This window comes from Branchiostoma floridae, chromosome 9, assembly GCF_000003815.2.
Source record: "Branchiostoma floridae strain S238N-H82 chromosome 9, Bfl_VNyyK, whole genome shotgun sequence".
NCBI lineage: Eukaryota > Metazoa > Chordata > Leptocardii > Amphioxiformes > Branchiostomatidae > Branchiostoma > Branchiostoma floridae.
In genome coordinates, this window is record NC_049987.1 from 18,389,983 (window position 1) to 18,416,526 (window position 26,544).

At 40.2% G+C, this 26,544-nt stretch overlaps 2 protein-coding genes across 2 annotated transcripts in view; one reads left to right on the forward strand and one right to left on the reverse strand.

The window, feature by feature from the left end:
- Positions 1-161, reverse strand: part of LOC118422250 (hemicentin-2-like) — a 7,947-nt gene extending 7,786 nt beyond the window's left edge. The window contains exon 1 of the mRNA XM_035829768.1: positions 60-161. Within this exon, the coding sequence (XP_035685661.1) occupies positions 60-161 (102 nt within the window). The remainder of the gene's footprint in view (positions 1-59) is intronic.
- Positions 162-21,748: 21,587 nt separating this feature from the next.
- Positions 21,749-23,215, forward strand: LOC118422251 (adenosine receptor A2b-like). The gene has a single exon (XM_035829770.1). It carries the CDS (start codon positions 21,749-21,751, stop codon positions 23,213-23,215), a length of 1,467 nt encoding a protein of 488 aa, XP_035685663.1.
- Positions 23,216-26,544: the final 3,329 nt, after the last annotated feature.

Genomic DNA, 26,544 nt, shown 5'->3' on the forward strand with positions numbered 1-26,544 from the left:
GTATTTCAATATGCTTTCCTATGGACAGGTCACCATATAGTATCTGCCCATTATCCAACCCTGGGGGACTGATGGCCTATCCCAGATGCACTCCATCCCAGAAGCGCTTCTGGGATAGAGGCACATTTGGGATGCAACAGGGACCAACCGGCGCTCAGCATGCTGTTTGCAATAAGCCGGGGTGGCGGGTCTAGTTTGACACCGGGAATAAAGATAATTATGCAAATATAAAAAAAAAGTTATTGCATAGGTCCTTTACATGAAGGCTTTGCATACCTATAATGTCGGGTCAAAATGTCAAAATTCTAAGTTCAAATAAGCTTTCCACAACTGACGAAATTTTTTTTTTCAGGAGAGTGTACTAATGTTATATTGAGAAATCTTTATTTGCATACTTTTGTCCACATGGGCTTAATGCAGCGATTCGATAGTATACATGTAATACTTAAGACTAGATGCTATATTACAAGATAACTTTATTGCACAACAATTGTACGAGGTACAAAGTATGGCATCTACATAACTACAGTTCTATAGCTTAACTTAAGGCATATCTATCTAATACAGGAGTTGTAGTATGGGATAAGTTTCTTACAATCATTGTAGGCTTTTAAGATCATTTCAGGAATTTCTGATGTCTAAACCTTCTTTGATATATTTCCTATATCTGCTATGCAGGGATTGTCACATGTCATGATGTATTTGAATTTGCACTTAAGGTCCATTGAGATACATCCTTGTGTATAAAATGACAAGAGGCGTCTGGAGTTCCGCAAGGAACTGTCCTGGGACCATTGCTCTTCCTCTTGTACATAAACGACTTGCCAGACCAGCTCGATTCAAGTGTGAGGTTGTTCGCAGATGACTGCCTGTTATATGTAGAGCTCTCTACAAAGGAAGATTCACTACTTCTTCAGAAAGATCTGAACACCCTGGAAGAGTGGCAAAGGAAATGGCTTATGCAGTTCAATCCGGATAAATGTTATATCATGCACATAACAAACAAACGAACCCCAAATGTATCCCCCTACCAGTTCTGTGGTCAGACATTAGCAACCACAAAAACCCACACATACCTCGGTGTTACATAAACAACTGGACTGAAGTGGGGTGTCCATGTTAACAAAATAACAACCAAGGCTAAACAGACACTGGGAGTAATCAAACGCAACTTGTGGGCATGCCCAGCCAGGGTAAAATCACTTGCATACACGTCACTAGTAAGACCAAATCTTGAATATGCTGCAACAGTATGGGATCCGTATACAAAGAAAGACAAAGATAAACTGGAAAGGGTACAGAACCAAGCTGCCAGATTCTGTACAAACAACTACAGCAGAGATGCTAGTGTTACCAAAATGAAAACAGATCTGCAGTGGACATCACTTGAAGACAGGAGGAAAATGTCCAGACTTTGTATGATGTACAAAATGACCAATAAACTGGTGGACGTACCGACTGATAAGTATCTAACACCAGCTCAAAAACGAACTAGAAACAGTCATGCTTTCAAGTACCAGAGTTACCAACCTAGGATTGATGTGTTCAAAAATTCCTATTTCCCCAGAACTATTGTAGAGTGGAATATGTTATCACCAAGCACAGTAGGGGCGTCTTCTCTGGATAGTTTCAGAGAACACTTGCATATAGATGTGCAAAAGTTAGGTGTGATGAGTCGTTCAGTGTAATATAACCAGCTGCTGCCGCGCCGCGTGCTTGCCAAGCTGGTGTGTTACGCCGAAGGGCGGTTATACCGGCTATATAGATACAGATACAGAGGCGTTACAAGCAAACAGTTGGATAATCAAAATTCTGGAGTTATGCTATCACTATTGTTTAATGTCATGCCTCTTCCCTCTTCTTTAAACAGGTGTATACGAACTCACATAGTTTTTGTTGTACAATATTGTCTCTGGCTGTCATCATACATACAAATAGTTCGTCTTTGGTTAACTGTTTACATTGTGTATCTACATTGAGAGCACTGCTAAAAGAATTGCGTATATCACTGTACATGGGACACTCTACTAGAAAATGGACTTCATTTTCTATACGGTTGGAATTACAAAGTGTACAGAGTCTGCCATTCGGAGGAGTCCGGTGGTATCTTCTCACTTCAATTTGATCACTGATTCTTAATCTAGCCATGGCTCGGAGATTGTTGAAATTATGTATATTTGAGTACTGATCTCTTTTGTAGAGTCCATTCCAAGTCACTATGAGGATTTTTAGGTGATATTTGTAATTATTATTTGAATTACTTTGAATAAAGGAATATCTGAGCCACAATAATTAAATTCTGTTTAAAAAACTGACTAAGAAAATACTCATCTATTTGAATTCCTTTGAGTATTTTAGAAACATTTTGAAGGTAACTGTACAAAAAATATCTTTATTTAGAATAATGATGAAACCTCCGTGTGATTATTTCACAGTTATAAATATTTACAAATATTTCTAAACTTTGCCAAATGGTAAAATTAGTTTTTTGCCCCCATAAAATTAAGCCCTATTGTTGCATCTGTATATTTGTAGATTTCACTGCTAGGCACTGGTGGATCCTTTGTGGTGGGCCATTGTTGAATGGGACCCAACCATACTTTGCAAGGATGTGTGAATTGCTATCTTCCCAGCCAACTGAACCATTTACAAAAAAATGGTAGAAATAGTAAATAATGGTAGAATGATGTTATCATTATTCAGAAAACCATAGAAGTATCCAATTCCACGCCATGAATATTTCCAAAGTTTTAAAGGACCAGGGAAAATATTACAAAGTTGAAACAGTGCTAAAAACATTTCTGAAGTATCAAATGCCCTAGACATACAATTACAAGACTTTAAATTCAATTCTAAACAATGGCAACAAACATCCGCACGGTGTCTTGGAATGGACTCTATGCATGTTTGACTTTTTATACGTTCTTAATTTGTTTCCTTGATTTTCGTTTTTACCACTGAAGTTCAGTCCTGAGTAGAATGTTTGAATGAAAATGTCCTTTAGTCTTTGCTTCGTCGATCTTAAATATGGCTGATCTTCCATCGATACGCCCGAAGATCTCGGATAATGTGACAGAACTTCAGATGCGCTTGCTCTAGTTATATTACAAATGGAAAATGTCACTTAGAAGAAGGGGTGACTTTCCAAGGCTTATGCACATGGGGTAGAATTAAGTTATAAGTCAACTGTAAGTTGCTTTTTACATTCTGAGAGAGGCTACTTCCATAATCATCAATACGGAAGATTGATTGAAACTAAAATGCGAACTTTTATCATAGAATAAATGACTGCACGTACCTTGGGAAATGATGGTAAACTTCACGAATGCAAAAAGACAGCATGCGTTCACAAACGTAACCATGTTGACGGCAGCCAACTTAAGTGTGGTCGCTTCTGGATGAACAAGACACTAGCGAAGCAGAAATGTAGTCATGAACGTTAGAGTTCGGCACTGCATAGTGAATAAGCATGTGAGAGTCTAGTCTGGTGGTTCACTTACTAAGGCCATGTTGATTTGACTATATGGGTGACATCCTCATGGAAAATGATGCGAGCGTGCGAATAAAAAAAGTTGACCTCGTATGACTATATGATAATAACGTTAATGACCCGCTGCCATTCAGTGTGTACGGTGTCATAATTCATGGCAGGCTCATAAATGACTTCGTCCGTCATAAAATGTGCTCATTTTACGACTTGCATATGATCGAAAACGTTTTTGGTGACAAAAAAGGACAAAAAATTGATGCGAGCGCGGATGGCATTCATATGGTTAAAACAATATGGCCATAGTACTACTTTTGTATTTGTATGCCGGTACTTAGCCAGATAGGGCATGAATAGGACAATATATAATTCAGTATACACCATACATAATGGATAGTACAATGACATTAGTAAAGGTGGCGCACATCTCCCTGTAACAATGAGACCTTGAACTTGAAGGAGTCTGCGAATCTAACAAGTCAACTTTCAAATCTGTACGAGGGATGACAATATGTTCTTGGCCTGACTCAAAAATAAGGCGCACAGCTCAAATTTCGGGGCATAATGCTAGATGCCTAACGTTATATACCAATTACATAAATTAAGACTTTGATGAAATAAAAAAATGCTAGTTTCTTGGTTGTGAATTCGTGAAAAGTTTGCAATCATTGTGACATATATATCACGTGTGTCATGGAAAGCTTACGGTTAGGTAAGCATGATGTAGGGTTAGTAGTGGAGAGCATTTTTCTTGAGATGAAGCACATGTGACTAAATCCTTCATTTTATCACTACTTCGTATTTCATTGAAGAGTTCATAGACAGTTCAGAAGATTAAACTAGAAATGATTATACATATACGACTAATAACAGGAACATTGTTTTTGACGAGTTTGCTCAGTGCAAGGCTATGTGGCTATTCTTGAATATAGGACCTCCATTTAACAACCTATCCGAGTGACGTTACTAACATAAGCTAGATACATATTTCCACCAGAGTGAAGTTATATAAAGAAAAGTTGACATTGTGTTAAGTACATTTCCCAGAGGAACAAGATCGGTACTGACGTGACTGGATGTGATCCCGACGACCTCTGCGTCTGGTTTGGTTTCAAAAATCATGCGAAGACGCCACACTACCGTTGCGACACGACGTTTCAAGACCTCGAGGAAAGTAAAGAGGATAAATATAGTATGAGCACTTTCCATAGAAGACACGAAGATATGTCACCTCAAGTATAACGCCACACGCGATGAGGCCTAACATAGGGACTTGGGGAAAGGGTACCAACAGGGTGTTGTGTATGTTTGTCTTTTGGGTTCAGCCTAGCACCAAATACTGTACTATTATATCTTTCACCTCACCTATCCCTTGACCTTCTAGTGGGTCGTTGGGGCACCATGACAATTCGCTTCACCACCATCCTCCATCAAAGGGATTATGCGGAGATGACTTTCAATAGATCGCAGCGAAGCGGCTGCTCTACTAGGTACGACACCCCGAGCTGCATCAAAGTCGTCTACAGAGGATTCAGCGCCTCGGCCCCGGAGGAGATTGCTCTGCGGATCGAGCGCGGAGTCCGACGGTGTAGTCGGAGCCCCCGGATGGTCGCCGCAAGTGGCTCTGCCGGACTGCCGAAACAGCCCTACGCCTGCCACTCCGAAGGAGGCGCCACGCGTATCGTTGCTTTCTGAGCGGGATTCTGACTTATAGGCGTTCAGTCAAAATACTATCTATACGACCACAATAATCGAACGAAATATACATTTCTATTGATGACGACAACTCACATTATTGAAGAAACAGGTAAAAGCTTACAAAGACTTCATGTTTTGACTGGCGTATATACACCCACCCCTCCCTCTACAATGCTTTTAGCTAGAAATGACAATGAAATGAGAACTGAACAATGGCTACCTTGTGTTGACAAACGCCAAAGCTGCGTCCAGAACACTCGGATTTGTTTGCAGTTGGTGACGTTCAAAATTCAAACCTAAGGAGCCCTTCTAAAACATTAAATCTACGCTAGGTCAGACAGAGTTTGTGGACCATAAATGGTCAATCTATCAATCTGTGATACATGTGCAAATACTTGGGTATATTAATTGACAATCAACTGAATTGGAAGTGACACGTCAAAGACGTCCTTAGTAAGTTAAGACGAGCATTAAGTATTATGAAACATGTCAGTCCCTTTGTGTCCACATCAGCACTTCGTACTCTATATACAATACAATCTTCCTGCCGTACATCACATATGGAAGTACTGTTTGGGATACTGCACCGGAGCAAGACCTTCAAAAACTCCAACGAATGCAGAACAGGGCCGGGAAGCTGCTACTGAAGGCCCCCTACAGAACACCCTCGGCCGAAGTGTTGACTCGTCTAGGATGGAATAACATCAAATCCATACACAGACACCAGAAGGCGTTGCTCACATACAAGGCTCTAAACAACTTACTGCCAGTCTACGTGAGAAACTTGTTTACATACTGTAGGGAAAGGTCAACTAGATCAACGCGACAAAGCGAATCCAACCTACTATACTTACCAATGGTCCACAGGGAAGCGTTTCAGAGATCTATAACGTACTCAGGCACAGTTCTGTGGAATAGTCTGAGGCAGAACTTGAGGCAGGCGCCCTCTTTATCGTCGTTTAAGAACTTGACTCGAAGAGAAATTATGTAACTATGGACTATGAGATGGACTGATGTTATGTTGAATACGAAAGTATCTATGGAATGTTATTGTATGTATTGTATGAATTGTATCTTTTCACTGCATTGTATTTAGAAGGTATTTAGACCTCTGACCTCCTCCACCCTTGAAATCTTGAAAAAACGACTCAGGCCGAATGATGTATCAAGGTTAAATAAAGGTTGAAAAAAAAACATCCTCGACAAGACCGTGAGTGTCACGTCGTTTTTTTTTTCCAAACTCTACAAAATTGTTGCCAACTAAATTTGGGGAAAACGCACCAAATTTGATGGCTCCAGTGTAAGCCATTCTGGCGTTTTGCGACATGAAAGTTGGCGCGAACCTCAAAAGCCTGTAGTGTGGCTATTGCGTGATAGGGTCTTTTCTATATGTTGGCGGTTGCCGCATGCCGATGCAAGTCTAAAGTGTATTTGTGAGGACTGATGTGTTCTTTTTTTCTATTTTGCTTTTGGGCAGACGAGGACAATGTGACACTGCTCTCAAGTTTTGTAACTTATATTAACAGTGCCACAAACAGTACAGACAGAAGGTAAATGTAGTCTTTTACCTCCCCAACCGAAGTCAGGTTTTCACACCTGGGTGAAGTGAGGAAGGTCGTGTAAAGTGCTTTTCCCAAGGGCACAACGTCGGGGCACGGCGGGGATCGAACTCAGGACCTATAGATTCAGAGCCGAACACTCTACCAGTTATGCCACGCCCGTCGCCACTGATGTGGTTTGTGTAGGAAGAAGAGAGCAAGGGATCGAGAAAGGAGAGAAAGAGAGAACTTTTAAGTGTAAGCAATAATAAGGTGAGATGTGAACGCGTTGGCTAGTGGAAAGAACGGCACTTAATCTTTGACTTGGGGTCGTAAGCTCTAATAATTCTGTATCCCATGTGACATTGATAGGCTGTATCCTCAAAAATAATTCTATTTATTTTATTTATTTGCACATAAAAAAAGGAAATACATAAAGTAAAGATAAATGATACTTAAAAACCGTGCGGGAGAGAGGGAGAAGCCAAAAAAGGCTCATAGGAGCCCCCCCCCTAACAACTACTGAACACAATTCGAATAAATGAAATGGAAAACAATGATAAAAAAAACGAGTATCAACAATTTTCATTTGATACGTATTTCTTTGTCCACGTGAATAGTTGCAAAACAGCAGAACATGCTGTCATTGGAAATAAAATCTGAATCTGAAGCTCCTAAGATACAGTTTAGTATTATACTCTAGGACTTTCAAAGGTCTAAAGAGGACATCTTACTTTTCCATAACTATGCGAAGGAATACCTTATCATCGTTGACTACTTTTCATATCTTTGATAAATGACTTGGATGTTTTTTTTTTTCTTTTAACTAATTCTAACCAACGTTTAGAAGTACATTTGCATCACCCATGTGTAGCTGAACGCGGTAAAGTTCGGAACGGCGAATAAAGTTTAGAACAAGAAACAAACTGATGCCGATGGAAAAACGTTACTTTTGGCGATGTCCGTCGTTGTGACGCAGGTAAATTCTCCACTTCGCATACGTCAAACGTGAATGCCGACGTGAATAACAAGAATGTTCTAACAAATATTAACGTCACCTAGTCTCTCCTTGATGAAAAACAAGTTTCATAGCAGTAATTAGAAAATTCTTGCTCCGTGTTTGACGACAGAGCTTTATTTTATGAAATAACGTTTTACGAAAATATCTAGGATGATGGACACCAAAGGCTACAGGTACAAAGATTGCAAATTACAAAGCTTATTAAAAACATCATGTAAATATCAGCCGATGAATACCATAGACGTCAGAAGGGTATTGGGTTCTTCATACAAACAGGATGTCATCAACATTTTTTCACGAAGATACCACGCCTCCGCTAATGAATAAATGTAATGTCTTAAGCCTGTACTTGTCATTGAGTATACCACTACCTGTCTGGTAAACTAGCCAGTAAGAGGCACACCTTTTCTGAATAAGCAGCGTCTTTTTCCTATCAGTATGGAAAAAGAAACCGATGATCCGTCAGAAAAGGATAGTTACGACCAAGTTCTATCTCTGGGCTCAACATTTCGCGATCTTCAGACAGCATACCTCATCATCAGCCTGGTACTGTCGGTAGGGTGCGGACTGCTTCTTATTTTCTTGGTTTGGAGAAAAGACTATTTACAAAGGCCAAGTCATTATTTACGTTGCAATCTAGCTGTGGACGATATCATCTTCACCAGTTGCTTGATTCCCTTCCGTATCTACGCACTTTTCCGGCTAGATGTTAGCGGGGAACATGCATGGTGCTCGGCAGGGATACTGGTAGGGACCCCAACTGTGACATCTATGAGCGGTACGTACCTCATGATGGCGGTAGATCTGTACTATTTTGTGTGCGATCCCCTACACTACCATGACAAAGTCACCACAAAACGTGTGTTTGTTGGTATCGTGATGATAAGGGCCTTCTCTTTGCTCTTCGGACTTGTACCAATAGCGTTCAGCGGACTGCCCCAATACACCCTGCCATGTGAGATTGACTCAATCTACCGTGTCTTCCCTTCTGCCATTTTCACAACCATTAACTTCATTGTCTTCTTATTCGTCATCTCTATCGTCATCCCAACGCCGCTACTACCACGTCTTCAAGGAAGCCAGAAGACAACAGGAAAGAGATGAGAACAAAGACTTGTGGATCTTCCAAACCAAGGCATTCAAGATGATGGCTCCGCAAGCTAGTGTTTGGGCTATCTCCTTCGCCACTGTCATTTTCCAGGCGGCCATGGTAGCGGCTGTGATAAGTAAAGAACAGAAGTCACAATATGCCGTGATGGTCGCCGACCATGTGTCCATCCTCCTGGTCCTGACGGTATCGTCCATTGCTAACCCCATCATCTACAGCTTTCGGCTGCGAGACTTCCGTCGAGCCTGTAAGGAGCTGTGCGCATTGCCAACCAACACCCCACCTGCGGTACCGGCACGGCGGCATCAGGACATGGAGGTGGCCGCCATCATCGGTCCTGGGTACCGGGAACCGTCCACAGACCTAACGCAAGCTCACGCCTCTGCAGAGCTAGAGAGCCTGAAGCCTTCCGACCAAGCAGAGTGGCAGACAACACAGGGAGACATGAGACCAGGACTGGCGCCTCGTACAGATCACCGCGGCTACAAGACCGCTTCACAGCGACCATTCCGGCTGACAGTACGGGCAGAAGTACATGCTGAACCAACACCACGTTCCGGAGAGGATATCGCGGTAACTCTTCCCGGACAGATTCACTTAGATGCAGACACCACAGACGTCCCTACATCGATGGTAGACACCAAGACCGAGAAGACAACAGTGGAGAACACAATGGGACAGTTCGTGATAAAGAAACCACCTGCGCGTCCGAAGATAGCGTGGCAGGAAGATATACAAGCCACTGCGACAAAAGGCAACCATGAAGATAACGAGTCACTGCAAGAGAAAACTCCGTAAGAACAGTGACACGAAACGAGACAGTAAAACATAATTGGGCAGTTTAGGACCTCCCCAAGAACTTCATTCATGCATGTATATGTGGACGTACTTAAAAGACACAGTTTTGGGCATAGGAAACGTGATTAATTCCGACAAGAGCGTGACAAGTGCAGCGTATCATCGCCCCGTCACAAGGGCAGAGGTAGGCTTGTTTGTATATGTACGAGTACTTTATGTTCTCAAGATTGTCTAGTCACTTGTCATGGTCCACAGTGTAAGGCAAGACGTTGTTTCACAAGTATGGTCCATACAACATGTAACTGCAATACATAGTCTTTAATGTTTTCTGTGACTTACACATTGAAAACCTTCATTGTGCATTTTGCCCGAGTAGGGTACGTACAGGTCAGAAAACAGACATGTTTACGAATATACTCATGTTGGTACGAGTATTTTAGTCTAGCATATAAGTTCGGTTTCTAATTGCTCCTTGATAGTACTAAAATATAACTTGTACGGAGTTAGGATTATTTTTTTCAAAATTATTGAGGAGTATACCACTTACTTACTTACTACTCATATATCTAATTATGGGAATTCACTTGATAAGTAATAACTTAACAGTATATTTTTATCACTAACCTCAGATCTACAATCGGAAATTAGATCGATCCTCTTCCGTACTTTAGGTACAAATTTGACGATTTTTTTTTGCTCAAGGCTCGGGGAGTCCGGTTATGCTCTCCTTATAATTCAATTTGTAGTCATTCTCATTCTTAGCTAACGATGGTAGTTCTGCGTCTTACATCTGTAATTTTCAGATATGCCCTTCAGTGTGTTTTTTTTGGTCATATTTGTGAAATCCACTAGTGTTTTTAGAACAAAAAGGAGAGGGGGCATCTTATATTGCTTATTTCTAAAGGTGTATTTTTGAAGAGTCGCGATCATGGTCGCAATATTTAAAAGAATCATTACAGACAAACTGCAGAGTAGCTGCGGTGCACAGAATAAGTACATGTGTCCATGTTTGTAAGAAGAAAAAAAAAATTGGAAAGATTGCACGAAGATACAAATCTAATTTGTCTATTTCAGTCAATGGTTTGGAACTTTGTAGCTTACCGACAAACTGCAGAACAAATGCGGTGCACATAAATAGTATATTATAATTTTCACATTTGTAAGAAAAAAAAGAAGGATTCCCAGAAGATAAAAATTTAGTTTTTTAGAACGATTCCTAGAAGATATAATCTTAGTATGTCCGTTATAGCCTGGATGTAGAAAAATGCAATGTAATTTCGACGTGTTTGTACCCCAAACTGTAATAGATGTACACAAAATTATATGATTATGTACAAGTGCCCACGTAATCATACCGCTTTTCTGCTCACCCATTATACTCGAGAGGCCTACGTGTTGGTATTTTTTAATTACCAGAACGAGGTCATCTTAAATCGCTTATTTCTACCGGTGTATATCTGCAGACTCGTGGCCTCAATATTCAAAAGAAACCTTACAAACTGCACATGCAGTGCACAGAATAAGTACTTGATATGTTCACGTTTGTAGAAAGGAAAAAAAAACATTAGAATGTTTTCTAGAAGATATAAATTTAGTTTTTACTTTCCAGTCTGCTTGTGGGAAGAATCATTTGTAGATTTCAACGTGTTGTATTCAAAACTGTAGTGGATGATTGTACAATTGTACATGTTTTTGTAGTTGTCAATTATAGTTCGAATTCTGAATCAGATGTTTTCTTAAAACCAAAACGAGTGAGTCATCCATATTGCTTATATCTCCTTGTGTACGTTTCCAGAATCATAGCCATAAATTCAAAATAAACCTACAGACAAACTGCACATCAATTGCAGTGCACAGAATAAGTACTTGATATGTTCACGTTTGTAGGAAGGAAAAACATTAGAACGTTTTCTAGAAGATACAAGTTTAGTTTTTCCATTCCAGTCTGGTTGTGTAAGAATCTTTTGTAGAATTCAACGTCTTTGAACCCAAAACTGTAGTGGATGTGCATGCCTACACAAGGGCAAGTTTACATGTTTTTGTAGCTGTTCATTACATTTCTGGATCAAAAGTTTTCTTTAAAAAAAAAGGGGAAGCCATTTGCATATTTCTTATATATATATGTTGCTTATTTCCCCTGAATATCAATTGCAGTGCACAGAATAAGTATTTATGTTCACGATTATGAGAAATAGAATTAGAATGACTCTTAAAAGATACAAATTTGAGATCGGTCTGTTCATTTGAGTCTGGTTGTACGAAGACCCAAAACTGTATTACACGTACGAGCTTACACGTGTGCAAGCTTCCGGGAGTTTGTAGTTGGCTATTATATTTCAGCATTCTGTAGTTCGTAGTTTGTTTTATTAAACGAGGGGGGGGGGGTATTAAATTTACCTATTTTGTACAGGCGTAGCTTTGTGGAGTTTTGGTAACATTAATCAAAAGTCCGTTTGTGAGAAAAAAAGAACATTTTAGAACGATTTTTAGAAGATACAAATTTATTTTGTCCGTTTCAGTCTGAATGGAGTAATAATTTACTGGCGATTTCAACAATTTTGTACACAGAATTGTAATAGATCCATATACAGTATACCATATACCGTATCCAGATCCGTATACTACAATTCTGCATGCTTACATATTTTCCTAGTTGTCCATTACATTTTAGTATTGCTTATTTCTACGTGTGTGCCTTTGCAGAGTCGTGGTAACAATATGCAAAAGAATCTTTACAGAAAAGATACCGCAGCATAAAGTACTTATGTTCACGCTAGTAAGGAAACCAAACATTAGAACGATCATTGAGGATGCAAATTTAGTTTGTCCGCTTAGGTCTGAATGAAATAAGAATTTAATGGCGATTTCAACAATTTTTTACCCGAAATTGTAAAAGGTGTACAAGATTACATGCGGGCATGCTCACAAGTTTTTGCAGTTGGTCATTATATTTCAGTATGCGTTCTTTGTCATAAACATGCTGGTCTCATTCTGTTTAACGAATTTGATGTTGATACCATTGTCACTTACTATTATCATATATATAGTACTGCACTCTTAAAAAGACGAATAAAAATAGCTGTGATACCATGCTCCATCGCTTCAAATCTTGTTTTTGGTGCTTTGCGTGGTGAGATTTAAGTGTGAATAAGATGTCATCCATAAAATCTACTTGCTTTGGTAACATACATTCGCATAATTCCACCAGGTGCCATTATACCGCCACCTCAAAAAACGTTGTTATAGAGGCCTTCTCAGGATTGTCTTCAACACCTAAATATGTGAATTGTATTACATGTAGGATATTTAACATTCGGTGTTCAAGACAATCTTGGGAAGACCTCTATACTGACTTTTTTTGGAGGTGGCGGTATTATGGCACCTGGTGGAATTATGATAGTCGATGTTAGATATTTTAGTAAAAAGCACGATGATGATAATTCCAGTGTTCTTGTTTTGTTAGATACAATCACCGCTTTATTTCACACGTGAATAGCAGCAATTTGGTCATAAATATTAACGTTACTTGGGCCGTCCTCGATAGAAAAGCAGTTTTAATATGATAGTTATTGGAAAATTCTTCCTACGTCTGAGACTATTCCTCATCGCGGCAACCTTTACTCCCCCTATTCCTTGTTCTAGATCCACACAGGCAAAAAAATTAAATATAACAATTATTGGTTAAGTCCGTTACTTGCAACAACACCAGAGAATCTGAGAAAGAGAAAGAAGTCTGTTGAGATGACACCGAGACAGGACAGACTCAGTTTAGATTATCGCAATCTAGCAATTTATAAGCTCTCAATAGGAGATATTAGGTTTTTTTCAGGATGATCACGAAGGAATACCTTGTTATCTTTAATTAAACTTTACCTATCTTTAGATGAATGAGTATGATAGAAGCTGTCTTTACAACTAGTTCTAAACCAAGTTTAGATAATAAAATTCAATACAAAAATGTATTACATTGCCTATGTGCAAATAAGTGTGTTAGAGTTCACGATGACAGAAAGTTAAAAAATAAATAAATAAACGGTCTGCGTCTTATATCTGTAATTTGCAGATATGTTGGTTAGTTTTTTTTTCATGTTTGTGCAATTTACTGATAAACTGTACGTAGAGTAGTTGAGAGTTAGTAGGAGGAATCCCTTGCATCATTGGTCGGAAGTCCTCCTAGGAGAAACTCTAAATGATAAACCTGCATCTGCTGGGGCCGTCATACACATGGCATACAGTTCTTGCCCCTGTAGGACATAGTGCGCCAGTGGACGAGAGGGTGGAGAAGGAATCCGTCCTTCACCTTAAAGTCACGTGCAGGCCAGGTAGACGGGCTGCTCAAACCCACCTTGCCCACTGATCTTTGGATACGAAGAAACAGCCATCCTCATCATCAGAGTAGTTTCGGCGCACAGAATAAGTACATGTGACCATGTTTGTGAGATAAAAGTATTGGAAGAATTGCACGAAGATACATTGTATAAATCTAGTTTGTCCATTTCAGCCAATGTTTTGGCACTTTCAACGCGTTTGACAAATAAGTATACTATTGGATCCCGTACCCTAGTCTCAAAACCAAATGACCTGAAATTCGGTATAGGAGTGCCCTGGACATATGCACATATGGATTCATTAACATTTTTTGGCATGATGATGGCTGTTTCTTCGTATCCGAAGATCAATGGTAGGCAGACAGGTTGATTAGACGACCAGTCTGCCTGGCCTGCACGTGACTTTTTTTAAGGTGAAGGAGGGGTGTGCACTTCCTTCTCCACCCTCTCGTCTACTAGTGCACTAAGTCCTACAGGGACAGAACTGTTTTGCCACGTAAGACGGCCCCAGCAGATGCAGGTTTATTATTTGGAGTTTCCATCTCCTAGGAGGACTAGGAGGTTTACAATCGAATGACCTGAAATTTTGTATAGAGGTGCCTTGATCACACTCACTTCATCATTTCCCCATATAGATACAATAACACATTCGGCATATATTAAATTTGCGATTTTTGGTCATTGTTTGACCAAAAACGTACACCTTTGGCTCCTGTACTCAGTACAACCAATACATCTCTGTGATTTCTAAAAGCAGTTTGTATATGTATATTACATGTACCCATAAAGATGCCCCTCCCTGGTGCAAGAATGGACTCTTCCGGTGGCACCTCTATGGGATAGTCTATAAACATAAGTCCGCTAAAAATGAACTCATTTGTATAATCACATGAGTCCAAAATTGAATTTAAAACAAGTTTTTTTTTAAACAGAAGTATGAAAGGACTCGGGGAGGAGAGGACGGACTGCAAAGACGAACTTCAACTTTTATCCGTACACTTCCCCTAGCCCTATCTTTCACATGGTTTATTCATCTCAGTTATGAAAGACATTCTAGATAACGTAATATTTCGTTATGTAAGAAAATATCCCTCTTGAGTTATCCACCCCTGCTATCCAAAAACTAGCTAAAGAGCCCAAACTTATGTCACTTATTCCTGAGCACAAGAGCTATCTAATACTCAAAATTCGTGACCATAGCTTCTTCAGAACACGAGATCGCGAAACCGGATTTGTGCTGCAGTACCAAGGGAGCCCAAAATCTCATCATTTTCAGCTACATCACATACCCACAAACACACCAAGTATGAAACTAATCCATCCAGCCGTTCTTGTACACAAACAGACAGACAAACGCTACTGAAAATATAACCTCCATTACATTTCGTTGAGGTAAATATAACGTCCATGACATTTCATAGAGGTAATAACAGAGCAGTTATGAAAAGTCTTGCTACGTGTTTGACGACAGAGCCTATAGGATGATGGACGGCGAAGGCTTCAGGTACAAAAGGCTGCTAATTGCAAAGGTTTAAAAATATCATGTAAAGATCAGCCGATGAATACTATGGACTTCAGAGGGGTCCTTCATGCACAAAGGCTGTCATCAACAACATTTTTTTCTCACGAAGATATCACGTTTCAGCCTCTGAATAAATTGGTCATCTTTAGCAAGTACTTGCCATTGAGTATACCACTACCTGTCTGGTAAGCTAGCCGGTAAAAGGTACACCTTTTCTGACTAAGCAGCGTCTTTTTCCTATCAGCATGGAAGAAGAAACCGATGATATGTCGGGAAAAGATGGTAACGACCATGTTCTATCTCTGGGCTCAACATTTCGCGATTTTCAGACAGCATACCTCATCATCAGCCTGGTACTGTCGGTAGGGTGCGGACTGCTTCTTATTTTCTTGGTTTGGAGAAAAGACTATTTACAAAAGCCCAGTCATTATTTACGTTGCAATCTAGCTGTGGACGACATCATCTGCACCAGTTGCTTGATTCCCTTCCGTATCTACGCACTTTTCCGGCTAGATGTTAGCGGGCAACATGCTTGGTGTTCGGCTGTGGCAGTGATCGTGAACCCATGCCTGCTATCTATGAGCGGCACGTACCTCATGATGGCGATAGATCTGTACTATTTCGTGTGCGATCCCCTACACTACCATGACAAAGTCACCACAAAACGTGTGGTTGTGGGTATTGTGATGATCAGGGCCTTCTCCTTCCTTTTCGGATTAGGTCCTACGGCGTTCAGCGGACTGCCCAAATACAGCCTGCCATGTGAGATTGTCCCTGCGAACAGTGCCTCCTTCTCTGCCATTTTCAGGAACATTAACCTCATTGTCATCTTACTGGTCACTTTCTTCACCCCAACGCTCTACTATCGCGTCTTCAAGGAAGCCCGGAGACAACAGGAAAGAGATGAGAATCGGAACCTGTGGATCTTTCAGATCAAGGCATTCAAGATGATGGTACCGCAGGCTGGTGTTTGGGTCATTTCCGTAGCCACTGTCATTTTCCGAGTGGCCCTGTCACAAAATGTGATTAGTAAAGAACAGAAGTCACAATATGCCGTGATGGTCGCTCAGCATGTTTCTATCCTCCTGTTCCTGACGGTATCGTCCATTGCTAACCCCATCATCTACAGCTTTCGGCTGCGAGAGTTCCGTCGAGCCTGTAAGGAGCTGTGTGGTTTGCCAACCAACACCCCACCTGCGGTACCGGCACCGCGGCATGAGGACATGGAAGTGGCCGCTATCACCGGTCCTGGGCAAGGTGAACCGGCCACAGAACTAACGCAAGCTCAGGCCTCTGCAAAGAACCTGAAGCCTACCGACCAAGGAGAGCGACAAACAACACAGGCAGACATGAGACCAGGACTGGCGTCTTGTACAGACCACCGTGGCTACAAGACCGCTTCACAGCGACCATTCCGACTGACAGTACGGGCAGATGTATATGCTGAACCAACACCACGTTCAGGAGAGGACATCATGGAAACTCTTCCCGGACAGATTCACTTGGATGCAGACTCCACAGACGTCCCTACATCGATGGTGGACACCGAGACCGCGGAGACTACAGTAGGGAACACTATGGAACACTTTGTGTTAAAGAAACCACCTGCGCGTCCGAAGATAGCGTGGCAGGAAGATATACAAGCCACTGCGACAAAAGGCAACCATGAAGATAACGAGTCACTGCAAGAGAAAACTCCGTAAGAACAGTGACACGAAACGAGACAATAAAACATAACTGGACAGTTTAGGACCTCCCCAAGAACTTCATTCATGCATGTATATGTGGACGTACTTAAAAGACACAGTTTTGGGCATAGGAAACGTGATTAATTCCGACAAGAGCGTGACAAGTGCAGCGTATCATCGCCCCGTCACAAGGGCAGAGGTAGGCTTGTTTGTATATGTACGAGTACTTTATGTTCTCAAGATTGTCTAGTCACTTGTCATGGTCCACAGTGTGAGGCAAGACGTTGTTTCACAAGTATGGTCCATACAACATGTAACTGCAATACATAGTCTTTAATGTTGTTACATTCTATTCTTCTGTGACTTACACATTGAAAACCTTCATTGTGCATTTTTGCCCGAGTAGGGTACGTACAGGTCAGAAAACAGACATGTTCACGAATATACTCATGCTGGTACGAGTATTTTAGTCTAGCATATAAGTTCGGTTTCTAATTGCTCCTTGATAGTACTAAAATGTAACTTGTACGGAGTTAGGATTATTTTATTCAAAATTATTGAGGAGTATACCACTTACTTACTTACTACTCATATATCTAATTATGGGAATTCACTTGATAAGTAATAACTAAACAGTATATTTTTGTCACTAACCTCAGATCTACAATCGGAAATTAAATCGATCCTCTTCCGTACTTTAGGTACAAAATTGACGATTGTTTTTTTTGCTCAAGGCTCGGGGAGTCCGGTTATGCTCTCCTTATAATTCAATTTGCAGTCATTCTCATTCTTAGCTAACGATGGTAGTTCTGCGTCTTATATCTGTAATTTTCAGATATGCCCTTCAGTGTTGTTTTTTTTGTCATATTTGTGAAATCCACTAGTTTTTTTAGAACAAAAAGCAGAGGGGGGCATCTTATATTGCTTATTTCTAAAGGTGTATTTTTGAAGAGTTGCGATCGTGGTCGCAATATTTAAAAGAATCATTACAGACAAACTGCAGAGTAGCTGCGGTGCACAGAATAAGTACATGTGTCCATGTTTGTAAGAAGAAAAAAAATTGGAAAGATTGCACGAAGATACAAATCTAATTTGTCTATTTCAGTCAATGGTTTGGAACTTTGTACCTTACCGACAAACTGCAGAATAAATGGGGTGCACATAAATAGTATATTATAATTTTCACATTTGTAAGAAAAAAAAGAAGGATTCCCAGAAGATAAAAATTTAGTTTTTCCATTTCAATCTGGTTGTAGTAAGATTTTTTTTGTCCATTTCAACGAGTTTGAACTCAAAATTTTAGTGGATGTACAATTCTGCACATTTACAAGTTCACATACTTTTGTAGTTGCCCAATTATATTTCTGAACGAGAAGTTTATAAACAATAACGGTGGAGTCCTCTATATTGCTTATTTCTCCATATATATATATATTTGCAGACTCATGGCCACAATATCTAAAAGAAACCTTACAGACAAACTGCACATCAATTGCAGTGCACAGAATAAGTACTTATTATATATGTTCACGATTGTAAAAAAACAACAACATTAGAACGATTCCTAGAAGATATAATCTTAGTATGTCCGTTTTAGCCTGGACGTAGAAAAATGCAATGTAATTTCGACGTGTTTGTACCCAAACTGTAATAGATGTACACAAATTATATGATTATGTAGAAGTGCCCACGTACCCATACCGCTTTTCTGCTCACCCATTATACTCGAGAGGCCTACGTGTTGGTATTTTTTAATTACCAGAACGAGGTCATCTTAAATCGCTTATTTCTACCGGTGTATATCTGCAGACTCGTGGCCTCAATATTCAAAAGAAACCTTACAAACTGCACATGCAGTGCACAGAATAAGTACTTGATATGTTCACGTTTGTAGAAAGGAAAAACATTAGAATGTTTTCTAGAAGATATAAATATAGTTTGTACTTTCCAGTCTGCTAGTGGGAAGAATCATTTGTAGATTTCAACGTGTTGTATTAAAAACTGTAGTGGATGATTGTACAATTGTACATGTTTTTGTAGTTGTCAATTATAGTTCGAATTCTGAATCAGATGTTTTCTTAAAACCAAAACGAGTGAGTCATCCATATTGCTTATATCTCCTTGTGTACGTTTCCAGAATCATAGCCATGAATTCAAAATAAACCTACAGACAAACTGCACATCAATTGCAGTGAACAGAATAAGTACTTGATATGTTCACGTTTGTAGGAAGGAAAACATTAGAACGTTTTCTAGAAGATACAAGTTTAGTTTTTCCATTCCAGTCTGGTTGTGTAAGAATCTTTTGTAGAATTCAACGTGTTTGAACCCAAAACTGTAGTGGATGTGCATGCCTACACAAGGGCAAGTTTACATGATTTTGTAGCTGTTCATTACATTTCTGGATCAAAAGTTTTCTTTAAAAAAAACGGGGAAGCCATTTGCATATTTCTTATATATATATGTTGCTTATTTCCCCTGAATATCAATTGCAGTGCACAGAATAAGTAATTAAGTTCAATACAAAAATGTATTACATTGCCTATGTGCAAATAAGTGTGTTAGAGTTCACGATGACAGAAAGTTAAAAAATAAATAAATAAACGGTCTGCGTCTTATATCTGTAATTTGCAGATATGTTGGTTAGTTTTTTTCATGTTTGTGCAATTTACTGATAAACTGTACGTAGAGTAGTTGAGAGTTAGTAGGAGGAACCCCTTGCATCATTGGTCGGAAGTCCTCCTAGGAGACGGAAACTCCAAATGATAAACCTGCATCTGCTGGGGCCGTCATACACATGGCATACAGTACTTGTCTCTGTAGGACTTAGTGCGCCAGTGGACGAGAGGGTGGAGAAGGGAGTGCACAAGTCAAAAGTCACGTGCAGGCCAGGCAGACGGGCTGCCAAAACCCACCCTGCCCACTGATCTTCGAATACGAAGAAACAGCCATCATCATCATCAGAGTAGTTTCGGCGCACAGAATAAGTACATGTGACCATGTTTGTGAGATAAAAGTATTGGAAGAATTGCACGAAGATACATTGTATAAATCTAGTTTGTCCATTTCAGCCAATGTTTTGGCACTTTCAACGCGTTTGACAAATAAGTATACTATTGGATCCCGTACCCTAGTCTCAAAACCAAATGACCTGAAATTCGATATAGGAGTGCCCTGGACATATGCACATATGGATTCATTAACACTTTTTAGCATACAGTACAACAAAATGCCTAATTTTCTCGAATTTTTGGCCATTTTTTAACCAAAAAAGTATACTTTTGGCTCCTGTACCCTGGTTCACAACCGAATGACCTGAAATTTTGTTTAGAGGTGCCTTGATCACAGTCACTTCATCATTTCCCCATACAAATTCAATGACACATTCGGTGTATATTAAATGCTTAATTTTGCGAGTTTTTGAACATTGTTTGACTAAAAACGTACACTTTTGGGTCCTGTACTCTGTTTTTACAACCAATACATCTCTGTGATTTCTAAAAGTAGTTTGTATATGTATATTACATGTACCCATAAAGATGCCCCTCCCTGGTGCAAGAATGGACTCTTCCGGTGGCACCTCCATCGGCTAGTCTATAAACATCTGCACAAGAAATGAACTCAGTTGCATAATCTCCTTAAAATTGAATTTAAAAAAAAGTTGTTTTTAACCAGAGGTATGAAAGGACTTGGGGGGGGGGGGGGAGAGGACGGACTGCAACGACCAACTTAAACATTTATCAGTACACTTCCCCTAGCCCTATCCTCATCATGATTTCTTCATCTCTTAGTTATGAAACACATTCTAGATAACGTAATGTTTCATTATGTAAGAAAATATCCTTCTTGACTTATCCATTTCAGACTTTTTTGACAAGAATGCCCCTGTTATCCAAAAACTAGCCGCTAGAGGGCCCAAACTTGTCACTTATTCTGAGCACTTATTCTTTGCTATCTAATACTCAAAATTCGTGACCAAAGCTTCTTCAGAACACGAGATCGCGAAACCGGATTTGTGCTGAAGCACCAAAGGAACCCACCCGGGGCCCCAAAATCTCATCATTTTCAGCATTCATCACATACCCACAAACACACCAAGTATGAAACTAATCCATCCAGCCGTTCTTGTACACAAACAGACAGACAAATGCTACTGAAAATATAACCTCCATTACATTTCGTTGAGGTAAATATAACGACCATGACATTTCATGGAGGTAATAACAGAGCAGTTATGAAAAGTCTTGCTACGCGTTTGACGACAGAGCCTATAGGATGATGGACAGGGAAGGCTTCATGTACAAAAGGCTGCTAATTGCAAAGGTTTAAAAATATCATGTAAAGATCAGCCGATGAATACTATGGACTTCAGAGGGGTCCTTCATGCACAAAGGCTGTCATCAACAACATTTTTTCTCACGAAGATATCACGTTTCAGCCTCTGAATAAATTGGCCATCTTTAGCAAGTACTTGCCATTGAGTATACCACTACCTGTCTGGTAAGCTAGCCGGTAAAAGGTACACCTTTTCTGACTAAGCAGCGTCTTTTTCCTATCAGCATGGAAGAAGAAACCGATGATATGTCGGGAAAAGATGGTAACGACCATGTTCTATCTCTGGGCTCAACATTTCGCGATCTTCAGACAGCATACCTCATCATCAGCCTGGTACTGTCGGTAGGGTGCGGACTGCTTCTTATTTTCTTGGTTTGGAGAAAAGACTATTTACAAAAGCCCAGTCATTATTTACGTTGCAATCTAGCGGTGGACGACATCATCATCACCAGTTGCTTGATTCCCTTCCGTATCTACGCACTTTTCCGGCTAGATGTTAGCGGGCAACATGCTTGGTGTTCGGCTGTGGCAGTGATCGTGAACCCATGTCTGCTATCTATGAGCGGCACGTACCTCATGATGGCGATAGATCTGTACTATTTTGTGTGCGATCCCCTACACTACCATGACAAAGTCACCACAAAACGTGTGGTTGTGGGCATTGTGATGATCAGGGCCTTCTCCTTCCTCTTCGGACTAGGGCCTACGGCGTTCAGCGGACTGCCCAAATACAGCCTGCCATGTGAGATTGTCCCTGCGAACAGTGCCTCCTTCTCTGCCATTTTCAGGAACATTAACCTCATTGTCTTCTTACTGGTCACTTTCTTCACCCCAACGCTCTACTATCGCGTCTTCAAGGAAGCCCGGAGACAACAGGAAAGAGATGAGAATCGGAACCTGTGGATCTTTCAGATCAAGGCATTCAAGATGATGGTACCGCAGGCTGGTGTTTGGGTCATTTCCGTAGCCACTGTCATTTTCCGAGTGGCCCTGTCACAAAATGTGATTAGTAAAGAGCAGAAGTCACAATATGCCGTGATGGTCGCCGAGCATGTTTCTATCCTCCTGTTCCTGACGGTATCGTCCATTGCCAACCCCATCATCTACAGCTTTCGGCTGCGAGAGTTCCGTCGAGCCTGTAAGGAGCTGTGCGCATTGCCGACCAACACCCCACCTGCGGTACCGGCACCGCGGCATGAGGACATGGAGGTGGCCGCCATCACCGGTCCTGGGCCAGGTGAACCTGCCACAAAACTAACACAACCTCACTCCTCTGCAGAGCCAGAGAGCCTGAAGCCTTACGACCAAGCAGAGCGGCAGACAACACAGGCAGACATGAGAACAGGACTTGCGTCTTGTACAGATCACCGCGACTACAAGACCGCTTCACAGCGACCATTCCGGCTGACCGTACGGGCAGAAGTACATGCTGAACCAACACCACGTTCCGGAGAGGACATCGCGGAAACTCTTCCCGGACAGATTCACTTAGATGCAGACTCCACAGACGTCCCTACATCGATGGTGGATACTGAGACCGATGAGACAACAATTGGGAACACTATGGAACGATTCGCGTTAAAGAAACCACCTGCGTGTCCGAAGATAGGGTGGCAGGAAAATGTAAAAGCCAATGTGACAAAGGGCAACCCTGAAGATGACAAGACACTGAGAGAAGAGAAAACTTCGTAAGAGTTGTGAAACGAAACGAGACAGTAAAACATATTTGGACAGTTTAGTACCTCCCCAAGAACTGTATTCATGCAAGTATATGTGGTACTTAAAAGTACAGTTTCTGGCATAGGAAAATACAGACAAGAAGCGTCACAAGTGCAGCGTATCATCACCCAGCCACAAGAGCAGAGGTAGGCTTGTTTGTATATGTACTATATGTTCTCAAGATTATCTCGTAAAATATCATGAATGATCCACAGAGTGTTAGGCAAGACATTGTTTCACAAGTATGCTCCATGTAAGATGGACCTACATGGTAGTACATGGTCTTTTTGTTGTCATACCATTGTGTGAATTACACGTATGATAAACCATTGTGCATTTTTGCTAGCTTAAGTACAGGTCAGGAAAAAGAAATGTTTATGTTGGTACAAGTGTACACGTAGGCAAGTTTTCATGTTTTTGTAGTTTGCCATTATATTTCAGCAGTTCTCATCTAAATGTAAAAATGCTGTCGCCTGCCTTTGCGACTTTATATGCACTAAATTTTAGACAAAATCACTGGTTCCTTGTTTTTTCCGCAATCCCTGTAATGTTTTACAAAAGATGTACGACAACATTCGTATTGGTGGAGCCACGGAGGGGGGTGGGGTGGGGGGCACCCCCCCTTAAAATTGGCTGTCGCCTGAGAAGAAACGAAGAATTCAAATAGTAGCCAAAAATGGAATAATTCATCTCACAGAATGATTGTTCGGCAGGTGAAACGAGCTACCCATGCCGATTGCCCGATCACGTCAGGTCGCTACTTTAACCACCACGATTACGGTGTTTGCCACAGCTTTATTATCCGCGTATAAGACTAGAAATGACCGTTTGTGTGACGCTGTACAGTTTTTCTGGCTTTCTAAAGAAACAAGAAAGGGTTGCTGACTGCCATTTGTATCCCAAACCACAAATTTAATTGAGGTCCATGGAATAAGTACCCATGTTTACGTTTGTTAGAAAAACAACATCAGAAAGATTACTATAAGATACAAATTTCAGTTGCCCATTTCAGCCTGCTTGTAGCAAGAATTTATTGGCGATTTCAACAATTTCATTTGTACCCAAAACTGTACTAGATGTTACATATACACATACATACTATGTTTTTGTAGCCGCCCATTGTATTTGAGTAGTCAATGCGTTCGGGGTATTTCTTAGAACAAAAACGGGGGAGGTAAAACGGGGGAGAAAGAAAATCTTAAAATCCCATTGTTTAAACCAAAATTAGTGATTTTTGTAAAATTTGCCTTTCAGAAACCCGTCGCCATGGCAACACCAAAAATAATAAACTTACCCATTTTTTTAAAAACTCACCAAGTTTGGTTGTTCTAGCACAAGCCGTTTGGGAGATATAGGAGGTCTCTTACATTTTGCAGAGTAGTGGCCACAAAAAAATATTTGCAGACAAACTGCAAAGTGATTGAAGTGTATAGACGTGTGTTCATTTTTGCAGGAAAAGGAAAACAAACATCAGAAAGATTCAAATTCAGTTCGTACGTTTCAGTCTGATTGTAGTTAGAATTTATTGGCGACTTCAACATGTTTTTACCCACAGCTGTAATAGAGACTTGAGACAATAGATACACAAGTCTAAATTGGCATGCTTACATGTTCTTGTAGTTGGCCATTATATTTGAGTTAGTCTAGGCGTTCGAAGTTTGTTTTATTACAAAAACGGTGGATCATCTCAAATTGATTATTTATACCGGTGTACCTTTGTTAACTTAATATTGAAAAGAATCCTAACAGACAAACGGAATTATTGCGGTGACCAGAATAAGTCTTTGTATTCACGTTTTTAAGAAAAAAACGAATTTTTGAACATACACATTTCGTTTGTCAATTTCAGTCTAGTTGTACAAAGAATTTACTGGCTATTTAAACGTGTCTGCAACCAGAACAGATGTGCAAGTATACATGTATGCTTACTTAGATGTTATTGTAGTGGGTCTTTATATTTGAGTAGTCTATGCGTTCGAAGTGGATGGGTATCGTCTTCAATTACTTATTTCTACAGGCGTACAATCGATGACTCGTGGTAACGTTATTCAAAAGAGTCCTTAAAACTGTATTGTTATTGAATTGCATAGAATATGTACTTACATTGATTCTTAGAAAACACAAATATAGTTAAAGTCTGAATGAAATAAGAATTTACTGGTGATTTCAAAAACTTTGTACCCACAATTGTAATAGATTGATAAGTATACACGTGTCCATGCTTACATGTTCTCGTAGTTGTTCATTATAGTTGAGTATTGCTTATAATTAGTTCTACGTGTGTATTTGCGGAGTCGTGGTAACAATATTCAAAAGAATCTTTACAAAAAAAGCTACATTGGCAGATTGCACAGAACAAAATATTCAATATGCACTTAATATGTGGGTAATAAAAACAAACAATAGAAGATACAATTTAGGTTTGTTAATTTTAGTCTGGTTGTAATAAGAATTTACTGACGATTTCTACGTGTTTGCACCCAAAATTGTAAAAAAATGTACAAGATTACATGCAGACATGCTCACAAGTTTTTGCAGTTGGCCATTATATTGCAGTAGTCCATGCATTCTTTGTCTCATTCTATTCAACGCTGATACCAGTGTCACAGACTACCACAATAGGGTCGCTTCTTCAACTTTACTCAAGGTAGACTATAGTATATAGCATCACTTTCATGGTAAATGAGGATGTTTTCTGATAAAGTAATTTCTGATACAGTAGTGGCAAAAATCTTATAATATGTGAAAGGCACCAACTTAATAAAAGGCGATTAATGTGTTAGTATGCAAATTTCTGTAAAGTCATCAAACAGGTGTCAAAAGGTTAGTACGTAGAGTTTCAAGATAATACTCACTATTTCACACCTATTGAGTACATTTCACTACTGACACTAGTCTTGAGTGAACATTGTAGAAGTGACACAAGTAGGCCTGTGTGTAGTTGTTAATGAGTTAGTAGGTTTGCATTTAATACTAAATAAAATCATTGTTTATCAAAAAAAGTATTGCTGTTTCCTATATCTTAGTATCATTTGAGTTTGGATCGGAGCTGGTCCTAGGGCCAACTCCGATCGGTGTCTCTCTTAGTAGAATCGCCGATTCTCCTAGGAGAGATCCCGATCTCCAGATTGTTTCCAATATCTTAGCATCATTTGAGTTTGGATCGGAGTTGGCCCTAGGAGAGACCCCGATCGCAATCTATACTAGTAGAATCGTCGATTCTCCTAGGAGAGACCCCGATCGGAGCTGGGCCTAGGACCAGCTCCGATCGAAATTCAAATGATGCTAAGATATAGGAAACA